The sequence below is a fragment of the Lagopus muta genome, chromosome 9, assembly GCF_023343835.1.
Source record: "Lagopus muta isolate bLagMut1 chromosome 9, bLagMut1 primary, whole genome shotgun sequence".
NCBI lineage: Eukaryota > Metazoa > Chordata > Aves > Galliformes > Phasianidae > Lagopus > Lagopus muta.
In genome coordinates, this window is record NC_064441.1 from 4,257,307 (window position 1) to 4,279,727 (window position 22,421).

General features: G+C 46.5%; 2 protein-coding genes and 1 long non-coding RNA gene across 3 annotated transcripts; 1 reads left to right on the forward strand and 2 right to left on the reverse strand.

Moving 5' to 3' along the window:
- The first annotated feature begins 680 nt into the window (after window positions 1-680).
- Window positions 681-6,298, forward strand: LOC125697552 (uncharacterized). The gene is made up of 3 exons (XR_007378843.1): window positions 681-976; window positions 4,049-4,235; window positions 5,047-6,298. It is a non-coding gene; the product is annotated as an uncharacterized LOC125697552 (long non-coding RNA).
- A 6,144-nt stretch (window positions 6,299-12,442) lies between these two features.
- Window positions 12,443-14,406, reverse strand: RPL22L1 (ribosomal protein L22 like 1). The gene is made up of 4 exons (XM_048954876.1): window positions 14,357-14,406; window positions 14,051-14,143; window positions 13,479-13,600; window positions 12,443-12,686 (listed from the first exon to the last, which is right to left on the reverse strand). The coding sequence occupies exons 1-4, from the start codon at window positions 14,363-14,365 to the stop codon at window positions 12,542-12,544; spliced, it is 369 nt and encodes a 122-aa protein (XP_048810833.1). The 5' UTR covers window positions 14,366-14,406; the 3' UTR covers window positions 12,443-12,541.
- An 824-nt stretch (window positions 14,407-15,230) lies between these two features.
- Window positions 15,231-21,076, reverse strand: EIF5A2 (eukaryotic translation initiation factor 5A2). The gene is made up of 5 exons (XM_048954875.1): window positions 21,000-21,076; window positions 20,608-20,788; window positions 19,540-19,644; window positions 19,031-19,162; window positions 15,231-18,596 (listed from the first exon to the last, which is right to left on the reverse strand). The coding sequence occupies exons 2-5, from the start codon at window positions 20,770-20,772 to the stop codon at window positions 18,537-18,539; spliced, it is 462 nt and encodes a 153-aa protein (XP_048810832.1). The 5' UTR covers window positions 20,773-20,788; window positions 21,000-21,076; the 3' UTR covers window positions 15,231-18,536.
- Window positions 21,077-22,421: the final 1,345 nt, after the last annotated feature.

The following is a 22,421-nucleotide window of genomic DNA, read 5'->3' on the forward strand; positions in this document are numbered from 1 at the left end:
AGCTGCAGCAACAGCTGAAGGGCATGTTTACAGTGCTCAGCTGAGCCTCGTGTCAGAAAGGTTTGCTTTTACTTCAAAAGCCTGTCCTAAAGCCTTAGGTCCCCAGAGAAGGCTATGCAGGGCCTTCCAGAATGAAAAAAGAGAATTCAGAATTTTTCAGCAGCCATCCTTTCTGCTTGAAAGTATCTTGGTAGCTCTGTTGATGAGTTAAGGATGGTTCACTAAGTAATTTCCACTGGTTGCACAGCATGCATCTCATGCCAACCACCTGCCTCGTTATCTGGTGCTCCCTCTCATCAGGAAGGCCCTGTAGGGGATATGGTTTGCTTAAAGCCCAGCCTGGTTATAGCTCTCCCCTAGAAGTCTCATCAGCAGCACTGTGTGACTATCAGTTCCTGCGCTCTCTAGTCCTGGGGACCAGATCCATTTAAGGGATGAAAGCATCACAATAAATGGAATTGTCCCATCTCCTGCACTTGGAGGTGGTGCCAAGAGCAGATAGTACTTGGTGCTTTGGGCAACCCTGTGCTTTGACTATCCTGTTGTATGTGTTTGTAATGTGTTCCCTCTTGTGATATCCAGCCTGGAGGCACCAAGTTTGTCTCCTAGAATGCCAGTGTTTGCAGTAGTGATGGGCTATCTTTTCCATCTCCTCTGTAGCTCTGCAGTTGCTCCTTCCCACCAAAATCACCCTGTGATGCTAATGAGCACTGAGGTAGCTGCACAGCAGTTACTGGCTCCTAGCTATAATTCTGGTAGTTAATTAGTGACTCTACTGCTTGTCCCAAAAGATGGAAAGCTTTAATTAGGCTCACAAAGGGACTGTGGAAAAACCAGCAGTTGGTGAGCGCTGCCAGTGGAGTGCCAGCACAGAGTGTGGTAGAGATGTACTTGTCTGCAGCTCCTGGGGAGCACAGCTTTATTGGGCAAAATAAAGAGAAGAGAGTTGATGCTGCCCTCATCCATGGCTCTGCAGGTGAGTCATGGCCCTGCAGGGGATGTGGGGAAGGAGTGCAGGGTCTCTTCCTGCCCTCTCCTTCATCTCCAGCAGACTTTGCTCTTGTGGTATTGGCAGATTTTGGGTTTCCTCCCTCCTTGTGTGTCTGATCCATACGTGACTGCTTTGAAGCTCTCTGCAAAGCTAAGTTCAATGAAATTCTCTCTACAGCCAATATTAAAATTTCCCTTTGGCAAAGTGAGCTCCATTTGTGTGGAGAAGATCTTGAATGCCTTTTCCTTTTCGGTACAGACAACTGGTGCTCTGCATTTCCCATTTGAGCTCAGACCGAGGAGGAACACATTTGTAACTCTGCAGAGGAAGCTGCCTGGAGGCAGAAGCAAAACCCATCAGCTGTGTTTTGATAGCACCAGTGCAAATCCAAACTCTGGGTGGTGGTCAAGCATGGGGGCTGCCCATGACAGAAGCTTGGGTTTTTCATTTTGGTGCCTGGGTGTCTGGGTTTCAGCCTGTACAATCCATTTAGCTGCTGTGCATCTTCCTGTGCTCTGCTCACAGAAGTTATTGCATTAAGCTGCAGACTGGGAGATGGCAGTAATATTTTTATGCAGAGATGCAGTCTCCCAAGGTGCCCTGGCTGTAGAGGTTGATGGCCACTGCACACATGTATCTCCTGCTCTAGTTACCTTCAGGCTGAACCCTTGCAGGCATGCAAGTACATCCAACTTTTTAAAGGATGAAGGGGAAACAGCTTTATTTCAGTGTTTTTCCACTGCTCTGCTCTCTCAAGATGACAGCTATTCATGATTATCAATGGGAAAGGAGTGCCTGATTCTGCTTGGAGGTTCCAGCTGTTATTTATCAGCTCTGTGCCTTGTTTTCACATTGAAGAAACAGTTGCCATGTAGGCTGATGCAGCAGAGATGGATGTAGGACTGAAAGAGTACTCTGGCATGAGAGGGCCTGAGGTACCTCTGAATATCAGATTTCATTGGAGTGGCTTTTTGCAGTTAATGATCTGACTAGAAGCACACTTTGATGATATAAATGCTTGCATTCAGAGACATCTCCTACTTCTCTTTTTGGCTTAGATGACATCCTCTTCTTATGCAATTCTCCAGCATAATTTGCACGAACGTGTCCACCCTTAGGTTTGTACAAATATATTTGCCCTTTGGTTACACAGATTTTCCTTATTCTGGAAAGCTGGCAATACTGTTGAGAATTGTAAAATCTAGCTATGACTAAAAGTTGTAGCAAGTGCAGAGCTGATCAGGAGGATTTACCTAAGACACTCCTTGACTCCTATCAAGGTGCTCCCCATATGCCTGCCTTGAGTCACCCTCTGTAACACCTGGGCAATGCAGCTGGCTTGCATAGAGAGCAGTCAGAAACAACCTAAGGGTTCTGTGCACAGTCCGAGCTGAGAAGCTGCTCAAGTTGTGCAAGTCAAATTGAAACTCTCTGTCTCCTGGCATTTATCCCTGGCATCTACTTGCAACCCCCAGGCTTGGCTATCAGCTCTGCAGCTAATGAATTGCCCTGTGATGTGATTGTGCTTGGCTCTTTTCTCTCTGTGCTGTCCTTGAAGCCTCATCCCTGATAAATCCCACGCAGCCCCTGACCTGCACACATCCAGCAATGAGCAACATGGGAAGGTCACAAGCAGTGTCTCCCACCAGCCTGACCCTCCCTCCCATCAGCAGATTTCTCAACAAAACAGAGGCTCTGTCTGTGTTATCTCATGGGTGGAAGAGTCCCTCCTGGGCATGTTGGCTTTGTCTGGAATGGCTCTGATTTGTGCAAGAGGGGCAAAGAGCAGGGCAAGGCCTGTCCCCGTGGATGGAAGGTGCAGTGGCTAAGCTGGCAGTGGTGCTTGTCCCTTTGTGTGAGGGCACCTGGCCCTGCTGCTGTGCTTCCATGTCCCTCCTTGGCCCTGGGGCATGTGAACTCTTCTAACTAGCTTTGATTCCATCTGAACCTGATGTGTTCAGATGCAGTGTTTTCTGCATCCCTGATGGCTATGAACTCTTCTGATGACTTATTTTGGCACTGTTGAAAAGCAGTTACCTTCTGTGCATCTCCTACTACAGGATATTAAATCCCTGGGCACAAATTTCCATCCATCTGCATCCCTCCACTCTAAATACTCTTTTCTATCCACTTTCCCACTGCTATGGATGCTTATCACTCACTTTCTAAGATGGTAGATTGCACATCTCCTGAACTGGCTGTTTTCAAGATGGAAAGAGTGAGATAATAGCAGAAAACTGTTGGGAATTAAGAACCCTCTTTCATTTTTGGCATTTGAATTGGAGTCAGACTGCAGCTGACCACCCTGGTCTTCCCCCTGCCCTGACCCCAGCTTTGGATGAAGGCCACAGCACTGTGCCACTAAGGCTTCAAGGAGACATTAATTTTCATAATGTTTAAGAACTCAATTTTATTGAGTTAACTTTGATCCTGTAATTTGCTCTCGGATCATCCTTCAAAATGTCTGAAGATGCTCAATGTTAGTAACAACAAAGTCATAAGATAAGAGAAGCTGTGGATGTTGGCCATTTCTGCCCCATGACCTGTGTTGGTGCTCTGGTGTTGGGCAATGCTTGTGCACTCATTGCACAAACTGGCTTTGATCCTCAAGTTTGTGCTAGAAAAAGCAACCCAAGTGTGTGCATTTTGACATCTTTGAACCTTCAGAACCACCAGCAATCTCCAGATGGCTCCCGTCCTAAGGTGGCTACCCCACCAAGCGTCCCTGGTGCTGTGGTGATACCCTGCCACTATGAATGGGGCTGAGGTTGGGAGGTGCTGTCTCCTCCTCTGGCTCTCTTTGTGGTGGGGAGGAGGCATTCAGGTCTTGACTTGGAAATGTGATACTCCTTATGATACTTAAGACTAATTGGAGGTGAGAACGGAGGTTTTCATGGAGATCTCCTCTAATGGTGTGAAGCTTCTCCTCATTTCCATTGTAAATTATTTATGGCCAGCTCATTCCCATTAGTTCTTCTTAGCTTAATTATTTTCTTTTCCTGCTGTGACTCCTTATACACTTATAAACAGCAGTAATAACTTCTTTCAACCCTCTAGACTTTCAGCTGAAAGAGCCATCCTTCTCCAGTCTCCCTGTGGAGTTTCTCTTCTCTGTCTTCGTGATCATTACCACACTTTTGGGAAAGGCTACGCCTGCGAGTGCATGGGAAAAGTCTTCAGTCACAGTGGGCTGAGCATGAGGCATCAAGGGGGTTTCAGAGAAAATGGCCAAGCTGGATATTGGGTGAGTGCCTCAAGAATACCTTAAAGAAGAGATTAAAGAAGGAAACTACAGGCTGAGAGGATAGACAAAAAGGCTGAGCTTTAAGAGGAAGTTGTCCTGACAAAGTTACCTCCTCATCTCAGCCTCATCCCTCCCAGTCAAATTCATTTATTTTTATTCTGAAACTATTTTTCCATGCTTGTACTCTTATTTGAGGCAATAGAATGACTAATTATATATATGAAGACCTAGCCTGGATCCTGACATCCCACCCCAGGCTCTCTCTGCTTTGTGGGTGGGCCACCACTGCAGGAAGGTGACAACCACTGGTTCTAACTCGATCATCATCTCCCCTGCTAAGTGTGAGTGTTTGTAAAGCCAAGGAGAGAAGTTTACACAAGTTAACTGCTTTCTAATGGTGGGTTTGTGTTGGTATATCCACAGCAACCCATTAGTTGGCACATACATCATTTGCATAACTGTTATAAGGAAGAGCCTTCTGCATTGCTGATGAGCGTGAGTTTCTGCTTAATTCTCAGTGATTAAATTAATTTACACTAAACTGTAGTATGGAAGCTGGAGTGATTTTCATGAAAGCTAATTCTGCAGAGCCTTTCACAGGAGGTAATTCAATGATGATAGTTAAGAGCTGTCCTCAGCTCTCCCACCAACCCCCTTAGCCCTGCCTTAGCTGTGCTGTGAGCTTTGCCTCCAGCCTGTTGCAAACTTTGGTGCTTGCACATCTCTTGCAGAGACTCAGAGCAGTGCTGTGTTGGCATCAGCAGCACTGCTGTGCTGAGGAACTTTCTCATGAAATTCCATCCATTTTTAGGTTCGCCTGTTCTCTTCCTTGGAATTACCACTTCAAATTTGGAGCTATAAAGGGATCATTGCAAAAAATGATACAACTACAACCCAGGAAAGCGTGTGGTTGGCATCCATCTCCAGCAGTCTAGGTCTGTGCAAAATCTGCTGCTTTTCTTTGAGGCACCATGACAGCAGCCTCATTTTTGCCAGCACCCTGCAGCACCCTCTGAGCGTGTCTGAAATCAGATCTGTTTTCTTCTGAAAACCTAACGGAGTGCTTGAGAAACACGGCCATGAATTGTTTGGGGGAATGGTGCCAGGCAGCCTGATTTGCTTTTGACATGATTCCAAAACACCAGTTGACTGGAAACTAAGTGCAACCCCAGCAGAAGGATTAATCCAACTATTTTCTTAAGAAAACATAATTACTATGAATCTTTCCAAGCTTGCACAGAGTCAGCAGTAAGTCTTTTTCCTGATCTGCCGGCTGTGGCTGCAGATCTGGCAGCGATGCTGTGAAATTGATCGTTCCCCTTTGGCAGAGCCAGTGGGCGGCATCTGCAGAGACAATGTTGCTGCTGAGCCTTTTCTTTTGCTGCCTGCACTGGGATATTGCAGCATCTGCCATGGCTGCTGGCTGCAGAGGTATATGAAGGAGGTGGTTTTCATGTAAAATATGTCACCTTTTTGCTACTTTGCTCTCAGCATGGATGTGCATGATATACCTTGGGAGGATGGCAACACCATGCTGTGCTCAGCCCTGGTGCCCTGCGATGGGAGGGATGGCTGTGCAGCAAGGACTGCTTTTCTTCTTTCAAAGGATATTTTTCACAGGAAAACATCAGTTAAACAAAAAACTGCAGGTTTGATTGCTTCCTGCTGCCAGCTTTTCCTTTAGGACCTCCCATTCCTTGTGATAAGCTCTCCAAGCAGGGATTTACTAACTATTTTCAGAAGACTGACATGAAGGTACCATGCAGACACTCATTATGACATTAATTTTAATCTTGTTCCAGTACTTTCATTTTGAAAAGAGCTGGGAAAAAAAAAAATCCCTTAAAAAAAAAAAAAGCAAATTGATTTTGGATTAATTTGAAACTTTTCTGCAGGTAGTTGATTCTGATGGCGCATTGTTTCTATCAAGGAAGGTTCAGTTTGGGGAAATCTCACCTAGGGGAAATCTCTTCTCAGAGCAGTGAGGCATTGGCACAGGCTATCCAGGGAGGGGTGGAACCACCATCCCCAGGGGTTTTCCAGAGCTGTGGGGATGTGGCACTGAGGACGTGGGCAGTGGGCATGGGGGTAAGGGTTGGGGCTGGGCTTGGGGATCTTAGAGGTCTTCTCCAACCTGAGTGATTCCATCTCATCCATTGGATTCCTGTGAAGCCACCATGTTACTCTTCCAACTTGTTGTTCAAACCCCTTGAAAATAAATTGTACTTCAAAGAGCAGAGGTGGAGAGCTGTGGTTGGAACCTGGGCCCATGACCTGCTCCATAAGGCTGAGGCCAACAGACAGCCAGGGAGGGCCCTGCTGCAGCCCTACCCCCCTCCTGGAGCCCCACCATTCGCCCTGCCCCTCTCACACCAGCAGAAAGAAATCCTTTCACCTTCTCCAGGGCTTGTTAATGGTTTTGCATCTTAGCTCTTCCATGAGCAAGAAGAGTCTGCAAATGGAAATAAAAAACATCTGAAAGAAACAGTAAGTAATTTCTAACGAGTCTTTCCAGGATACTTTAAATGATGAAAAACCCCTCTGCTCTGTCTGCAGTTAACCAAGGTCCTTTGGAGCCAGGAGGCTACTGAATATTTTAAGAGCAATGTTATTTTTCAGCAGTTCACAGCTAATGAATTCCCAATTCATATCTCAGGGTAGCCGAAAAAGAGAAGAACAATCCATTTCCATCTCAGCTGCAATATGTTTCCCACTGCTTGTGGAACAGGTCATGCTCAGAGCTTGAACCAACAGGATGGAGGTGATAAGGCCATGTCAAAGATGCTCTGTGTGCTCTGGCAGGATCTGATGTGTGTTGACTGCTTTATATTTCTCTTTCTGTAGGCTTTTAGAGTAAGATGAGCTATAAGGCATGCAAGTCTGGGGACCACAGGGGCAGTTTCCTGCTGGCAGTGATGGTGTGTATCTTTGCTCTGTGGTTTTGCACATCATGCTGTAGTGGAAATGCTGAGTCACAGCCTGAAGCAGTGATGGAGCACCTGGTGGGAAGGCTGGGGCCAACACAGGGAGCTCAGGTGCATGCAATGTACCGGAGTGATGGGAAGGGGTGGAGCCAGGATGCAGCCCTTCCCAGCCCTCATTTAAGGGTTGGCAGTGGAGGTAAGGGAATCTCACTGGAGATCCCTGCATACCTGAGCCCTTCCAAAGGTAAGAAGCCTTTTTTCCTTCATTTCTGCATCTGTGGCTGCTGCGTTTGAACTTGTTCATGTTTGCTGCAGCCAGGACTTTGCCAGCCCTCTGTTACTGTGATACTTTCCATCCCATTATAGAACTACGTACCATGGCTGGGAGGAGAGATGAGAAGTGCAGACTCATTGCTGTGCTTTTCACATGTTGACCAAATCATAACTCCGTTTTTTACTTCAGATTCAGGGTCTGCAATTTGCCTGTGCCCTGAATATGTTAAAGGGGCACATTTTGAGGCTGCCAAGGACTCAACTTTAATGTTATTTTGCTGGGCATTTCCCCATTTCTTTTAGTTCTTCTTTTGCTAAGTGCTTGCAAAACAAATTGCAGTCAATATTCTCTCATCAGGGCAGTGCTTTTTAATCCAGTGTGTTTTTTGTATGTGTTAATGCATGCACCCTCACTATGCTGGTCATGAGGAAAGGTGCTTTGCTGGGTGATCAGCCATGTTTCACTTATTCTGGTCCTTAGGATTCAGGATCAAAGGAGAGTGGCATAATCATCTCCTTCAGTGGTGACCATGTAGAGAAATAGATCTAGTGTAAAACCTGTTTGTGAGCATAGATGGGAAGATGCTGTATCCAGAGCAGTATGGGTGTCACACGGACCTTCCCAGGGTAGGTCTTGGGAAGTGTGCTATACAGACAGAGTTCACCAACTTAAGCTCATAGTGGTATTTTAAATACCTCTACAGTTAAACAAAGGCTGGTGTTTTTCTTCCCTAACTCAAAGAAATCTCGGTTCATGAAAACACTTCTCAGGGGTGGGAAGTTTCTGGGGTGGAAAGTTTCCAAGGAATTATTTGATACTGGTGAATCAGCCAACAAGTTACCTGTAGGGACAATTCCCCTGATCCTGGAGATCTCTCACTTGTTGCTGGTGCTCCCTCTTCCAGAGAGGCAGCATTTGGAGGCAGTTACTTCAGCTGACAGAGCATCCCCTCGGCTCACCCTCAGTGAACATCTTGCTCAGATCCTGAACCACGTAGGATCTCACTTCACCATGTCTGATCTCCTCCATGTGACTTCATTGGTTAAGGGCTTGGCACAAAGTGTTTGTGGTTCCTCCCACACCTGTGGTGTAACACTGTCCTGGGGTCAGAACACTGGCTTGCATCTTAGCTCTGCTTCTCGCTGTCCCGTTGTTTTCATTCTGTGCTTATCTCTGCATCTGTAATGAAGTAAAATCTGAGTGCAGTCTCTTCAATAGTTGAGTCTTGAAGTGTTTTAACTTCAGTATTTGGGCTTCAAGGGATTGTCAGTATTACGTAACGGGTTGAAATCAATGCAATTCCTTCAATGTAGGAGCAGAAGAAAATGAAAGTACAGATGAATGTGTGTGCTTCTACCATCGCCTTTATCGTTAGAGCTTATTATGAAAAATACCCAGGAAAATGTAAAATCAGAGGATATTGCACAGTCACAGGGGTGCTGCAAACCTGGGCAAGCAGCTGTGCCTGGTGCCTTTATGCCATCATTGCTGAAATATTGCTTTCAGCTTCCCTGTGCTCCCCAAAGCACACAGTGGTTGGTTTGGCTCCATCTCCTGCTAGCTTTGCAGATATACGACTGATTTAAAGAATTGCAAGGCTGACAGTAAGTGGTGTTTGGAGAAATAGTTGGATGACACATATGGTAGGGGAGAAATCCACAGAGAGCTGTGACACACAGACAGCAGCCCTGGCTGCTCCTGTCTCTGCCGCTCTCGAGGTGTTCCTGGGTCAAGGACCTGTGTCAGGTTCCACACAGCTGTTCTCCTACATCCCTTGCTCAAACCTTCAGTCCTCAGGATAGTGTAATTTCCCCAGACTGTCACCTTTGTTTTAAAATGCCCTTGGTGTGGGCCAGTCTGGAGCAGGTTTGGGAAAAGAGACCCAAAATGTTGAGGTTTTGGGGAAAGTCTGGAAGCTCTGCAGCTCCCAGCCTATGCTGTCAGCAAAAACCGTCCTGAACTCCGAGCTCCTTATCTCCTGGCAGCATAAATATTTTCTATGTGAGCAGAAAGGAGGCTGGATGAATGCATTTTTATAGGAAAATGTTACAGCTCTGGGAACAGGGACTTCAGAGCCATCCTTATCCGTGCTGGCAATAGGGCTGTGTGCTGGAGGAGTGCTCTCACAATTCTGTGTCCAAGGGAAGGATTTCAGCCAGCTGCTCTCAGGGCATCCACTGCTCCGTGCTGCCTTTCCTCCTGTGTGAGCTGGTTCCTGGTTTGGGCACCAGCAGCTCAGAACATCCCAAAGGCCTGCAGGGTCATTGCCCTTAGTGGGGAGCCTGTGCTGGGAATATGAGTAATGACAATTGGTACTGGTGAGGATATTGGTAAGGAGGAGGCTTGGTGCAGCAGCATACCACAGCCAGCACAGGGAGTCTTTCAGCTCCATCAACCCGATGAGGTTTCTTCCTTTTGTTTTGTCTCTAAAATAAACAACACTTTATCCCTATTTTGCCTATATTTGGTGTAATCAGATCGCTCCCTTCATGCGTTCATTTCCTGCCTCTGGGACACTGAAGCTATTCTTATTTATTTTTCCATGGGCCTCTCTGTTCCTAATTACTTTGTGCTGGTGCTCTGGGAATATGCTGATGCTGTGCCACCTCTGATACTGCCAAATGGCTCTGTGATACGCAGCAGTGCCTCAGCACCTCTCCAGGTATTTCCTGCCAGCGGTTTGCTCTTTATTCCTGACCTTGAATGCATGACCAAGTTGATTTCTGGTAATTTTAGGCCTAGGGAGCAAGCAGGCAGAAAGCGTGTGGCTTTGGTTTTAGTTTTTTAATTGCAGTCAGTGAGGTTCTGCTGCACCAGAGATGAGAGAGAACTGGTGGTGCAGAAAAAGCTCTCTATGCTCACAACAAATAGCTGATGCAGATCTGCTACGTCTGCTCTGGTAACAGCTGCTGAGCTTGTTGTCTAAGAAAAAGCACTTCATTATTTTTTTATTTGCCAGACATCAAAATTCTCCATGTGTGGGAGGTCTCTCCTAAACCAATTTTATATGGAAAAGCCCAGCAGAAATGCTTATAGAGAAACGAGAGGGGAAAACCTCTATTGAGAAAGGAATGGAGATAAAAATAATATGTATATTATATAAGCATATGGTTATGTAGCCTATGTATTTATATGAATGTTTAACTTCAACTGAATGTAAAACTTACCGTGCTGTTCTGCTCTCAAGATTAAGCTGTGGATTAAAAAAAATAAATAAAGAAAAAGGGGGGGAAAGAAGGGTGGAAGAAACAAGTGACCCCAAAGGTCCATGTGATTCCTATCTGGATAATTTAATTAATTTCCTCATGTAAACAAGGACTGGCTGATTTCCACCCTCCACCTGCATTACCCCAGCTCTGTTGCCATGAAATGGTCGATGTTATGAAACAATCCCCACTGTTCAGGTTTTCCTGATGTTCTCTTCTTGTCTGTGTGCTGCAGCTATTTCTTCCTGTGAAGCCCACGGGAGGAATGGGTTTCCTGGGCTCCATCCTTGCTCCAGATAAGCACAGAGAGCACTGCCACTCACAGTAGCACTTTTCCTCCAAACCCAGCTGTGCTTTGCTGAAATCCCAGCCCTTGTTTCCCCAGTGCTTGTTGAATGATGCTGTCTGTTATGCTGCGTAACAGCACGTGACACTGCATTAAAAGGAAGGAGAGAGATAACAAGGTAGCACAGCCCTATTGACTTTTTGATTTTGTTTCTAGTTGTTACATTTAATCAGGATGGTTTTGTTGTGTCAGCCTCATTCGAAGGATGCACTGCCACATAAAAGGGCAATTCTGAAAAAAAAAAAAAAATAGATGGGGATGTATTTTGAAATACAACTTACCCAGGTTTTGTTTTGTTTTTTTTTTTTTGCTTAACTCTGTGTTGCAAATAACATGTGGTTATTTTGTATGTCTTTTTTCTTTTTTCTCCAATTTCTTGCAGCTTGATACAAAAAAACCATGCTGCTGGTTGAATGCATGACCAACTTTCAAGCCTGTAACCACCTTACATAAGCACTAGCTGCCATTCGGATTTCCAGCAAAAAAACCCTTGATTGAAAATCAGCAGAGGGTCAGGTGCTCAGGGGAAATGGCTCCCAGTTGCCTGGCCTGCAGCTCAAGGGCAGCTACCCATGCTGTTTCACACTGATCCAGGTTGAGGTCTGCATCTACTCAACACAAACCTTGAGAGCAGCGTCTGGCAGCTGGCAGCCTCAGGACACCCCAGCTTGTGGCATTTTCTGACCATAACCATCTTTGATAAATAAAATCCAAAGCAGCAGGCTGGCTCTCTTACCTCTGCTGGTTCTGAAACAGAAAAATGAAACATATGGGCACAACAGCAATTACTCAAGCAGCTGTTCAATTGCTGCATCCTCTTATCTCCTGTTAAGAGCAGCTGTTCAAACAAATTGGAAAATAACAAGAGACAAACTTCCATGTGCCTTGGGGTCTCGCTTATCACCCCCTCTGTACTGTTTGTTTAGATTTAGGTAGCACGAGAGGAGGTCATGGCTGGTAAAGCATTGCTTTGTGCTTTGGCAACTCTCAAGCCTGTCATAAAACTTGCCAGCAAAAGCAGTGCTGAAATAAATAATCAAAAATCCATAAGGAAATGTTTCAGCTTAAACTAGCAGCTTTCTTCAAGCAGAAAAACTGTGTTGTAGCCTACATGCATCCCTGTTATAAACTAAACTGCACTGCAGATTCCACAGTGTTAACTCCATCTAAATACCCAATTCTGGCTTTACATGCTTAAAGCCCACTCTATGTGGCTGTTCCAAAGGAAGCAGCTGCCTTCATGCAGCCTGAGTGCACCCTTTAACACTGTGAACGTCCCAGAATTTTGCTGGCTGAGGGGCTTAGTTCTGCTTTCCTACCTGGCCTTTTACTGATGTCATGTTGAACAGCTCCAATTTCTAGCAACACAAATAAAACTGCAAATCAAATGATTCTCTATTACTTACATTAATTACAATTAAAGGGAAAAAAAGAGCTTGAAAACAAACCACGCTCTGTCAAACAGAGTACAAAATCTTTATTCACCAATAAGTTAACTGTTCTCATAAATAGATGTTCCTTTTGTACACTGTACTGAGCATAAAGCTAAGCTTCTATTACTCTTCAGAGTCTGATCCTTCTTCATCTTGACTGATCTGGAAGTAGCGTAGCTCATACGTCTCTTTGTCAGATGCAACAACACGAAGCCAGTCACGAAGGTTGTTCTTCTTGAGGTACTTCTTGGTGAGGTACTTTAGGTACCTTACAAACAATAATTATACATTAGAATTTTTGCCATTTAACATTCCTATGCCTGTACTCCACTTGTGCTGTGGCTCTAACAGAGGAACAGTGTGACTTCTATATGCTGAATTTTCTAAGGGGTGATTCTACTTACTGCATTAACTATAGCAAGAAATCACAAAGTATCATGTGTAACAGTTAACAAGCCTATATTTTAGTTCCTGATACATAAGACCTTATTTGGTGCTTCTTGACTGCATAGCTCAATGCCAGTACCTCCAGAGCCACTTCTCTCTGCTCTTAACCTTGTTCTTACACAGCAGATATTGGCACACCTATATCACAAAAGTGAAAGGAGGGCTGGGGGAGGAACTGCACCCAGCTCCGTGCACTGATGTACTGCATGCTCCAAAAACTAACTGCTGGAAAGCTTCAGTTGGCTTCTCTTGCCATACGTGTACACATATATTTTAATATAACTATTTAAGTAATAGAGCAGCCACTCGTGATATGAATGCAGCTACAATTTTAAAAAGCATATTTCCTTGATATATTTCCAACAAGCTACATAAACATTTCTGTACTATCATATCTGTATTAGAAGGAACATTAAGTCTTGTCCTTTAAGAAGATGGTTTTTTTTAATATCTAATCCTGTAAATCTGTTTGAATTGTGTATCTTGCTAATACTAACGCACTACGAAATATCAGCTATTTACTAATATATATTAAATCTGCCATATTCAATTTACTTATCACTTTTCAAACCCCACTACTCAGTAAATACAATGAAAAGAAATCCAGTCAGACCTTTTAGAAAACTGCTTCTCAGATGTCACTGTGATTTTGTTCTTCAAACGTTCAATGTGAACAGTGTTCCCCAAGTTTCCAGTTTTCCCGTTGACCTTAACCTTCTCCTTTAGGAACTGTTCCTGTTTCGACATCAGAGAAGAAATAGAACACTAGGGAAGGGCACCCTAGGTATGAACTAGGGAAGGGACCCTAGTCATGGAGCAACATTAAATACCACTCATTGCCACCACTAAGCATCTGCAATGCTGTAAGACTTCCCAGCGTGCAATTAATTAAAGTGACACAATCACAGAAGCGTTTGAGCTGGGAAGGGCCTTTAAAGGCCACCTGGTCCAGAGCCTTGCAGTGAGCAGGAACACCCACAGCTCCAGGGGGCACTACCAGCCTGGGGCAGGTAGGGACAGGGCACCCGTCATATCGTTTATACAAGATATTTAAGCCCAGGAAACGTTCAGGAACTGCTGTCGAATTAAAAAGCAGCTGCTGTTGTTCACATTGTGGTTTATCACAGGCAGGCCGGCTGCCGTACCGCACCGAGCACTGCCAGCACGCACACGGCCACCACTTACAAAGTTCCCGGAATCAAAGATTCCATCTTCAACAGGATGAGTCAGGTCGAGGCAAAACTTCCACGTCGCCTTCTTAGACTTCCTATCTTTTTGCTAAAAACGAAACGGCAACGACACCAGCGTTAGCTCCGCACCACAAGGGGGCTGTTCGCCCGGCCACCCCCCGCCCCTCGGCGCCACAAGACGGCAGGGGGAGTCGCACTGTCATCCGGACGGCGGCCCCACTGCAGTCGGCTCCTCCCCGGCACAGGGCCGCTCCCCGCCCGCCCCGGTTGCCCGGACATCGGCCGCCCCGCCCGCACTCACCGGCCCCATGCTACCGCAGCGACGCGCTCGCAGAAAGGAAGAGGCCGAGCGCACGCCGCGCTCTTATAGCCGGTCGGGACGTCATGACGCATGCGCACGTGTGACGTCATGGCGCACGCGCGTGGCGGAGCGGCGCGCCTGCGCGGCCAGAGGGTGCCGGGATGGCGGGTGGGGCCGCGGCTCCCTGAGGCGTCGTCCCTCCCGCCCTCCCCCAAGGACGAGTCATAGGCGGCAGCGGAGCGAGTCACCTCTTTATTTGCTCTAATTAATTGTCATTAGGAACGAAAGCAATTCTCTTCCTCGTACAATTCTAGGCCGAGCGGCTCTAGCGCTGAAGTGTTCCTCGTAAAAAGCACGGGGTTGGCCCGCAGGCACAGAGCGAGCGCTGACTGCAAAGCGACAGGAGGCCCAAACCACCCCACAGGACCACGGCACCACAGCGTCACAGCGCCCCGGCAGCCCCATCACCCCGAGCATCACCCCACTGCCCCCCGCACTGAGACCTTGATAACTTCTGGAGCAAAGCACACAACGACCGCTTTCAGCTCATCGTGGGTGTGGTGTGAAACAGCAATGCACCTTCTCAAGCATACAGACAGCCCCTGGCCTGCAGCTGCCTGGGGCACAGCTGAGGGAATGGCACTGCTGTGCTGGGGGTGCTCTCCTCCCTGCACAGGGAACGGGGCTTCCAGTGACACAGAGCCAACGTTCAGACCAACACAGCAGCTCTCTGCTCGCAGAAGTTACTCCCACAGGCACCAGAGCTCACCTGTGCCTTCCATAACTTGCGTGTGAGATATGCAACATAGCCTTAAGGTCGTCTGATCCTGACGTTTAATTCTACTGTAACAAACTACATTCTAATCACTCAAGCAAAAAAAAAAAAAAAAAAGTGGGATTTATTTAATTCTGAATTCTGTAAGACTGACCTGCAGTAACCATAAGAGTTTCAACTGTCAACAAGTTTGACTTCTTTACAGATCTGGTAAAATTACCTGTATTGTGAAGCTACAGACTGTGCCCGGTTTGTGGGTACACCATGGGTTAGAAAAACCTGCGAGAGGCTTGAAAGCAGTTACATTAGAACAGTGAAATTCAGCTAACTTCTTAAAAAAAACCAAAACAAAACAGCCCTGAGAACATGGCTCAACTAGCAGGAGCCTAGTTGAAAAACCACCATTAGAAGCAACAAGTTGAAGGATCTGTTGAAATCTTGAAGTATTACGTGCCAACATTGGAGGCAGGAAATACTGCAGTCTTTCCAATTCTGTAAAGTAGTATGAGAAACTCAATGAATTGGAGCCATAAAAAAATGCATTGTTTGGAGTGGAAATACTTGTCTTTACCTCCTAGTCATCACAGCCTTTATTTTAAGCAATTGCATGAGCTATCCAGAAGCTTAGCTTTCTATTTTGATACAATTTCTTTGAGTGTTAAAGACAATACTACAAAACAAGTAGTCGGGTGATGTTTGTTTTAAACTAAAGCTACAAAATAGGAATTTTCCTAAGCATTTGCTTAGAGATCTTAAAAATATGAATCTATATAGACTACTGATAACAAAGTTGTTGCAAATTATTCTGACAGTAGACTGAAACATCTTACCTTGGAAAAAGTGTCTCAAAGACTTGTTCTAATTTAGAAGCAACTTTCACCTTTACTAAAACTTGGAGATTATGCTTAAGACTCATGCTTATGTATTATTACCTATGGGAAACTTCATGCACGACGAGGCAATGCTATGCACTTCCACTGTGTTCGAAGTGCTTCACAAAAGACAACTATGTATATAAGAACAAACCTATACTGAAGTACTGAATCATTTAGGTCTTGCAGAACTGAAGGTTGCAATAGGACATCCTTAAGCCCCAAGGAGGGTTCTTCCAGCAAGCTGGAGGTCATAAAATCTTGATCTTTAGATTGCCTTAGTACCTGAAAACTTCAGTCAGGCCAGGGTCCCACTTGTAAAAACAGGATGGAAACATCCCCTGTCCTCGAGAACTTACAGTCTTAGTAAATACTTGGACTGTGGGCCAGTGGCATCGAACACCTGTCTTACAACAAGGGTTTGGGGGGACTGACAGGCACCAGAAAGCAGACTGAAACCCTACCAGAACAACAAATCCAAGTCTTGTAGATTTCAAGCATTTTAGAAAGCTTTCATAGTGATGACTCCCCATTGGGCTGCTGATCACACAGATCAGCTTGCTGTTAAGACTATGATCAGTGGTTTCAGTCACCTTCAACCCCGACAAAGCCTGTCCCTTAGGTACTGGTATGGGGAGGCAGGAAGGGACACAGTGCAGAGCTGCTTCTGCTGTTAGCATGCCCTTAAAAACCTTTCTGAAGCATTTCAGTAGCTTGGATCTACAGCTTTTAGAAAAGCTGTCATTTCAGTCAAGCTGTTCAGAGCTCACCTGCAATGTGCACTGTACTAGGTAAGAGCATGCAGCAGTATCCCACTTCTGCCAGGTGTCCCAGGTAACTGTGCTTTATTACCAGAGTATATTTATTGCTGTCTTTACCTTCACTGTACTGCTCTCCATCATGAGAAGTCTATAAAGAACATGCTTTTGCCCACTACATTAGACTTCCAGAATTTGCTAAGCCCCACCACAGTATGTACAAGGGCAGTTCAGGATAGTTGCTGTGAGCCCTTTTGGGATTAGAGAGTACAAGCTGGAAACACTTTAAGCAGTAAGTAGCAGCATTAAGTCTGACTCTCATTGCCAACAGCTTGAATTGTGCAGGTTGCCTAACGCAGCACATTGGGTGTTCACAAGTTGTCCTACATCAGCCGATAGCTGCTGAAACTTAAGGCAAGTCCATGAAATGTTTCACCCACTGTGAGGAGAGATTGAGCCATGGGCTATGAAGTTTCCCACCTATGAAGAGTCTTTAAGTGTCTGACTTCAAGTTGAGTGCTATAATCAAGAGTAAGCTAGTTAGTTATCCTCTCATGACTAGTTCTGTAAAGCTTTGTGTTTGCCTATTAAGCTACTGAATAGTTAGAGGCATGCACGTGTGTTCCAACGACTCCCAACTCCTGTGGATAGGAGCTGACTTTTTCAGCTAATTACTTTTTATAGTTAAGCCATGGTTGTTCTGTATTGTTTGTCAAGTCCGTATTTTGAAAATACAATAGTTCAATTAAAAAAAAACCAACACCACACATGCATTTAGGTTAGGCTCAATGCTACAATTCGTCCCACTTTTGGAAAAAACACGTGGTCCTTGCGCTACAAAAATACGGTCTGAACCTGAAGATTGAAACCTAAAGCTGGAAGCACTGCAACAGATTCCCGCGGAGTTTGTCACCCTTTTATAGTTTCAGATAAATACAACAAAGGAGAGCAACTGAACTGTGGGGTTTTTTTTTTCTTTTTTTTTTTTTCCTTTAAGTCTGACAAAGGCCTCGAGTGAAAGTCTATAGCTTTAGCATCCATTCTCACCTTGACCTATCTATGTCTCATCTACTCAAAACTCAACTGCCTGCCTAAACCACAGGTAGGCTTTGACACCATTTTAACGTTACAATAAGCCAACAAGTTGGCAAAAAAGAATACAGAGGTAATACAGTTAAGTTGCACATGGCCACTGGGGCTTGGTCAAGCCAGCTGGCATTTTTGATCACTTGAGTTTCTTGGTCTAAAATTTGTGATTGGTACCTACAGTTCTGCAAGAGTCCCAATCCACAAAATATTTAAGATTAAAAAAAAAAAAAAAAAAAAAAAAAAAGCTACTTTTATTGTCAGTTCTATCTAAACATGTCAAGAAAAATACTATTTGTGCTCTAGGTCACTTTATAATCCTAGATACCTACTAGCTTATCTAAAAGCCCCTGAATACTGTATTTTGTCTGTTCATACAGACAAACACTGTTTTGCTCAAGCAAATAAAAAAATATATCCACTAGTAACACCTGAACGGTTTCTTAGATCCATAGCTGAAACCCACAGGAATGTTAAAATAGTTACAATTAAGGAATTAAAATCTCAGTGATTTTGAAAACTGCCAGTTAGCCTGCAACACTAATCCAGAATCCAGCACTGCTTTGTAACAATTCAAAAAAGAAATGAGGTTGCTTGTGAAGGCCAGAGCTTTGGTGACAATCAGAACCAAATTTAAAGATCTGTGGTTTATCCAGACCTGAGCAGTTGCCCGTGCCTGGCGATCCTCTTTATTTGCAAGGCTTTATGGCTACAGCACATTCTTCATTCATTGCACTTATGACGGATATCTGGAAGAAAAGACACACAGGTTAGTTCCAACCCCCACAGAACTGCTCCTAGAAGTTACAGCCAGTCACACTCCATGGTGCAAGATCGTGGCATCTCAAGACTTGTTCTCAACTTTAAGCTGTTTCTAAGCCCAGATTATCTCACAAAGCTCCACACAAGAGTGGAAGCTCCGGTCTACACTAAGCAGATAGCACCATTAGGATTTATCCTGACATATCTGAGACTCAAATCGCTTTGCTGTCAACAGAGCCAGCCTTCACTGCCATACAGGGTGTCCCAACACAGATGTCCTACTTGCCAAAAAACCAATTCCCATGTCTCTAACCCCTTCTTCATGACATAATACAAATTACACAATGAAGAACATTTATTCTGATGACAGGCAAGGACAATTAAAGCATCTCTCTTCTTGTCTGCTTCACTCTATTCTCACCTGCACATCTTCATTGGCATTGAATTTTCCTTCGATTTCTTTTCCCAGATCACCTTCTGGCAGCTTTAGGTCCTCACGAACTTCGCCACTTTCTGTCAGCAGGGAGAGATACCCATCCTGAATCCCTATCAGCTGTGAAAAGAAACCCATTTTTAGGAAGTTTAACATCAGCATCATTAGCAGGCAGCAAGCAAAGACAAACAGAAGGCAGTTAGCTGTTACACTAATTCTTTAGTGCTATGCCTGTAACAGTTAAGAACCCAATTTAATTTGCCTTGTGGGGTTGGTGGCACAGTAAGCAGGAGATTTCTATCCAGACAATTCTGACCATTTTAACAGCTGAGTAAATGCTTCTGGTTCAGCAGTGCCACATCTAGACAGGCAAGTCTGCCAAACCCTCAGTTCTCTCAGGGCAACAGCACTTCACTAATTGACAAGCAGTTTTGTGATAACAAATATTTTACTTGTAGTGTTAGGAGTTTTAGTGTGGAAAGATAACATTAACTCACCTGATAATCATTCCTCTTTATATTTGGGACATCCATGTTATGAGTTGATGGGCAAATATCTTCGTATTTTTTCCCATTGAAGATATCAATACCAACCAGGTGGACCTACAAGAAAAAAGAAAGATCAGTACTGTCCATCCTACTACGCCACTGAAATCAGTATTGCTGGTCCCATACAGGGCTTCCTGCCTTTTAAAAGGCAACACGTGAGACAAGATTCTCCTCAAATCCTTTGCTTGCTGTGTGAGAGCAGCCCAAACCCTAAGAGAAGGCCCATAAGGTGCCTTTTCACATTTCAGATCATCCACTAAATGAAGGCTACAGCCTTCACCTTCCATCACTTTACAACGTAAAGCTCAACGTGGTTGACTTTTGGCTTGTGACTGTTTAAAGAACATTTATTTCACGTTCCAGCTGTTGTGTGAAACAGAACAGGGCTGGTGACAAGAAGGTTAAGGAGAACGGAAGTGGCCACGTGCTGAGATGAAAGCAGCTCCCACCTCCCCTGATGCCTGCAGCAGCCGCCCAGAGCAGCTAGCACATGGATTAGCAGTTTACAGCCTATCCTGCTCAACTCCTTTCACTCTTACAGGAATGCTATATAAGTCTGGAAAAATAAAAAAGCCATGAAGTTTAAGGAGAAAAACAGAAAAAAAAAAAGCCAACAGCAAAGGCTTGGCAGCCTCTAGTTTGGACAAATGCTAAGTACTTCACACAGTCACACGAGGCCGTAGAAGCTCAAGAATCAAATGAGCCCACGTCTGTCGATGTGTCTCAGCGGACGAGTGCAGGGCAGCCCAGCCCGGACAGCTGCAGAGCCAACTGCTGGGCAGCACCACGCCGCGCGCCGGGGAGCGTCACTGGGGCAGCCGGCGCGGCCCAACCACGCCCTGGGGATTTCATCAGCCCCTTCCAGAACTTACCCTGCCCCGCCGCCGCACATTTATCACCACCACCACCGCGTAATCCTTCCAACAATCCGCGGCAGGGAGAGCCCCCGGCCCGGCCCTGCCCCCCGGCCCTCCCAACCCCCGCTCGGGGCGGAGGACACGCGGCGCTGCCGCTCACCTTGGCGTGGCCGTGCTTTCCCGTCTTGGAGGTGGACATCTCCACGATCTTACACGGACGCCCCTTCAGCACCACAAAGCCGTTCTTACGCAGCGCCGAGCACTGCATGGGATAGGTGGACGAGGCGCCGGCGTCGCCCGTCGTGAAGTCCAACTCGTCGGCCATGGCGGCGGCTGCTGGGCTGCGGGAAACACACAGCGTCGGGCCGAGCGCGGGGTCCCCCCGCTTCCCCCCCCGCCCCGGTGCCGGTGAGCCGCGCTCCGCCCGCCACGTGCCCGCCCTCAGGGCCCTCAGCGCCGCGGCCCAACCGCCCTCGGGGCCGTTAGCGCCAGGCCCGGGACGGACGGGAGCGGGAAAAGGGGAAGGGGAAGCGTTCCGACGGCCCTTCTTACCTGCGGAGCGCGGCGGGGCGGCCGGGAGGGCGGGCGGGGGCACGGCGCCGCGCACACGCGCCCGACCACTGCGGCGGCCGGCGGGAAGGGGCGGCGGGCGGCGGGCAGCGCGCGCACCACGCCCCACGTCCCGCCCCCCCGCTTCCGCTCGCTTCCTCCGCGCTGATTGGTCCGTCCCGCCTCGTCCCGCCCCACCCCTCGGCCCTCGGCCGGCCACGTGCGAGGCGCTACGGAGAGCGGCGCGGCTCAACCGGCGCCGAGCGCGGAGCTCGGCCGCCTGGGGGCGCCCTCGGAGCAGATCGGAGAGAACGCACCGCCGGGCCTGAGGGGGGCGCTGCGGGCTCGGACCGCCGCGGCGCGGAGTGCCGTGGGCAGAGGCTGCCGGCTGCGCCGTTCTGTGCCGGCTGATAAGCGGTGCCCGGGTCGCACCGTTAAGTGTTCGTACATGCGTGCGTACTGTTTGCTTACCGACACGTGTGCGATGAGTTGCACGTGCTCTAGGGCATCTTGCCTTACGATGAAGTACTTCACGAGAGAGCTGCCAGCTCTTCCGAGCGCATGCTGTGGCAGGACGGAGCCAAGCAGAATGATGGTTCACTTTTTTGAGTGTCAGGATGTGAACTTGGTTCATTTTCTACAATTAAGAGATTAATTGGGTGTGCCCCGAGACATCTCCTGTGCTAAACCACAGCTTTTTGCTGAGGTGCAGCTGTAGGTGGATGATATCTCTTTTTCAGAAACAAATATTCCATCAGTCTTTATCAGAAATTCATTAAAAAACCTGAAAATCAGATGCACCAGTCATTGCTTGCAGGCATCACTCCTGTGTCCGGGTCAGCATTTATTTTCTGAAGTGTGTTTCTTGGCAGTACTGATGTACAACAACAGCAATTTGGTTTCAAGGCATGTTTGTAACCATCAGGGCCTCTCATCTGTACATGTATTTCTATTTTTGCACGTGTGCTCGGAGCACTGCACACCTGGATTGTGTCTCTTCTTTTGAGCAGGCTCAGTGCATTATCGATCTTCAGCTCTCCTTCTCAATCTTTATATCAGTCATGCAGCAGAAGTGAGCAGTGGTCAGAGAGCTTTCGGAAGGTTTAAAATAGCAGAGAACAGATACAACTCATTCATATACTGAAGAAGTGCCCCCAAGCACTTCATTAAAGCCCAGCTTTAGCCACATATTTCAGCCAGCTCTGGGGCAAACACACAGCCTTGTTGCCAGCAAACTCAATGCAACATGGGAGGCATTGCTCTATCCCTCCCACAAAACAGTGCTGGGCTCAGCAGACCCCCCGTGTTCCTGCATACGGTCTGAACCAGATGAAAGAGCCTTTGCTGTGACCTTGCCCTAGGCATTGCACTCTGCTCCAGGCACTGCATGTCCTGGGATGCTTTCAGCTCCCATCACGCTGCCTC

Coding starts and splice junctions, on each gene's coding strand:
- RPL22L1 (XM_048954876.1), bottom strand. Junction 13,601..14,050: donor TCTTTGATTCCGGGAACTTT/GTAAGTGGTGGC, acceptor ATGTCGAAACAG/GAACAGTTCCTAAAGGAGAA. Junction 12,687..13,478: donor GAGAAGCAGTTTTCTAAAAG/GTCTGACTGGAT, acceptor ATTGTTTGTAAG/GTACCTAAAGTACCTCACCA.
- EIF5A2 (XM_048954875.1), bottom strand. CDS start 20,772: ATGGCCGACGAGTTGGACTTCACGACGGGCGACGCCGGCGCCTCGTCC. Junction 19,645..20,607: donor GAAAGCACGGCCACGCCAAG/GTGAGCGGCAGC, acceptor TTTTTCTTGTAG/GTCCACCTGGTTGGTATTGA. Junction 19,163..19,539: donor TAAAGAGGAATGATTATCAG/GTGAGTTAATGT, acceptor TTCTTTTCACAG/CTGATAGGGATTCAGGATGG.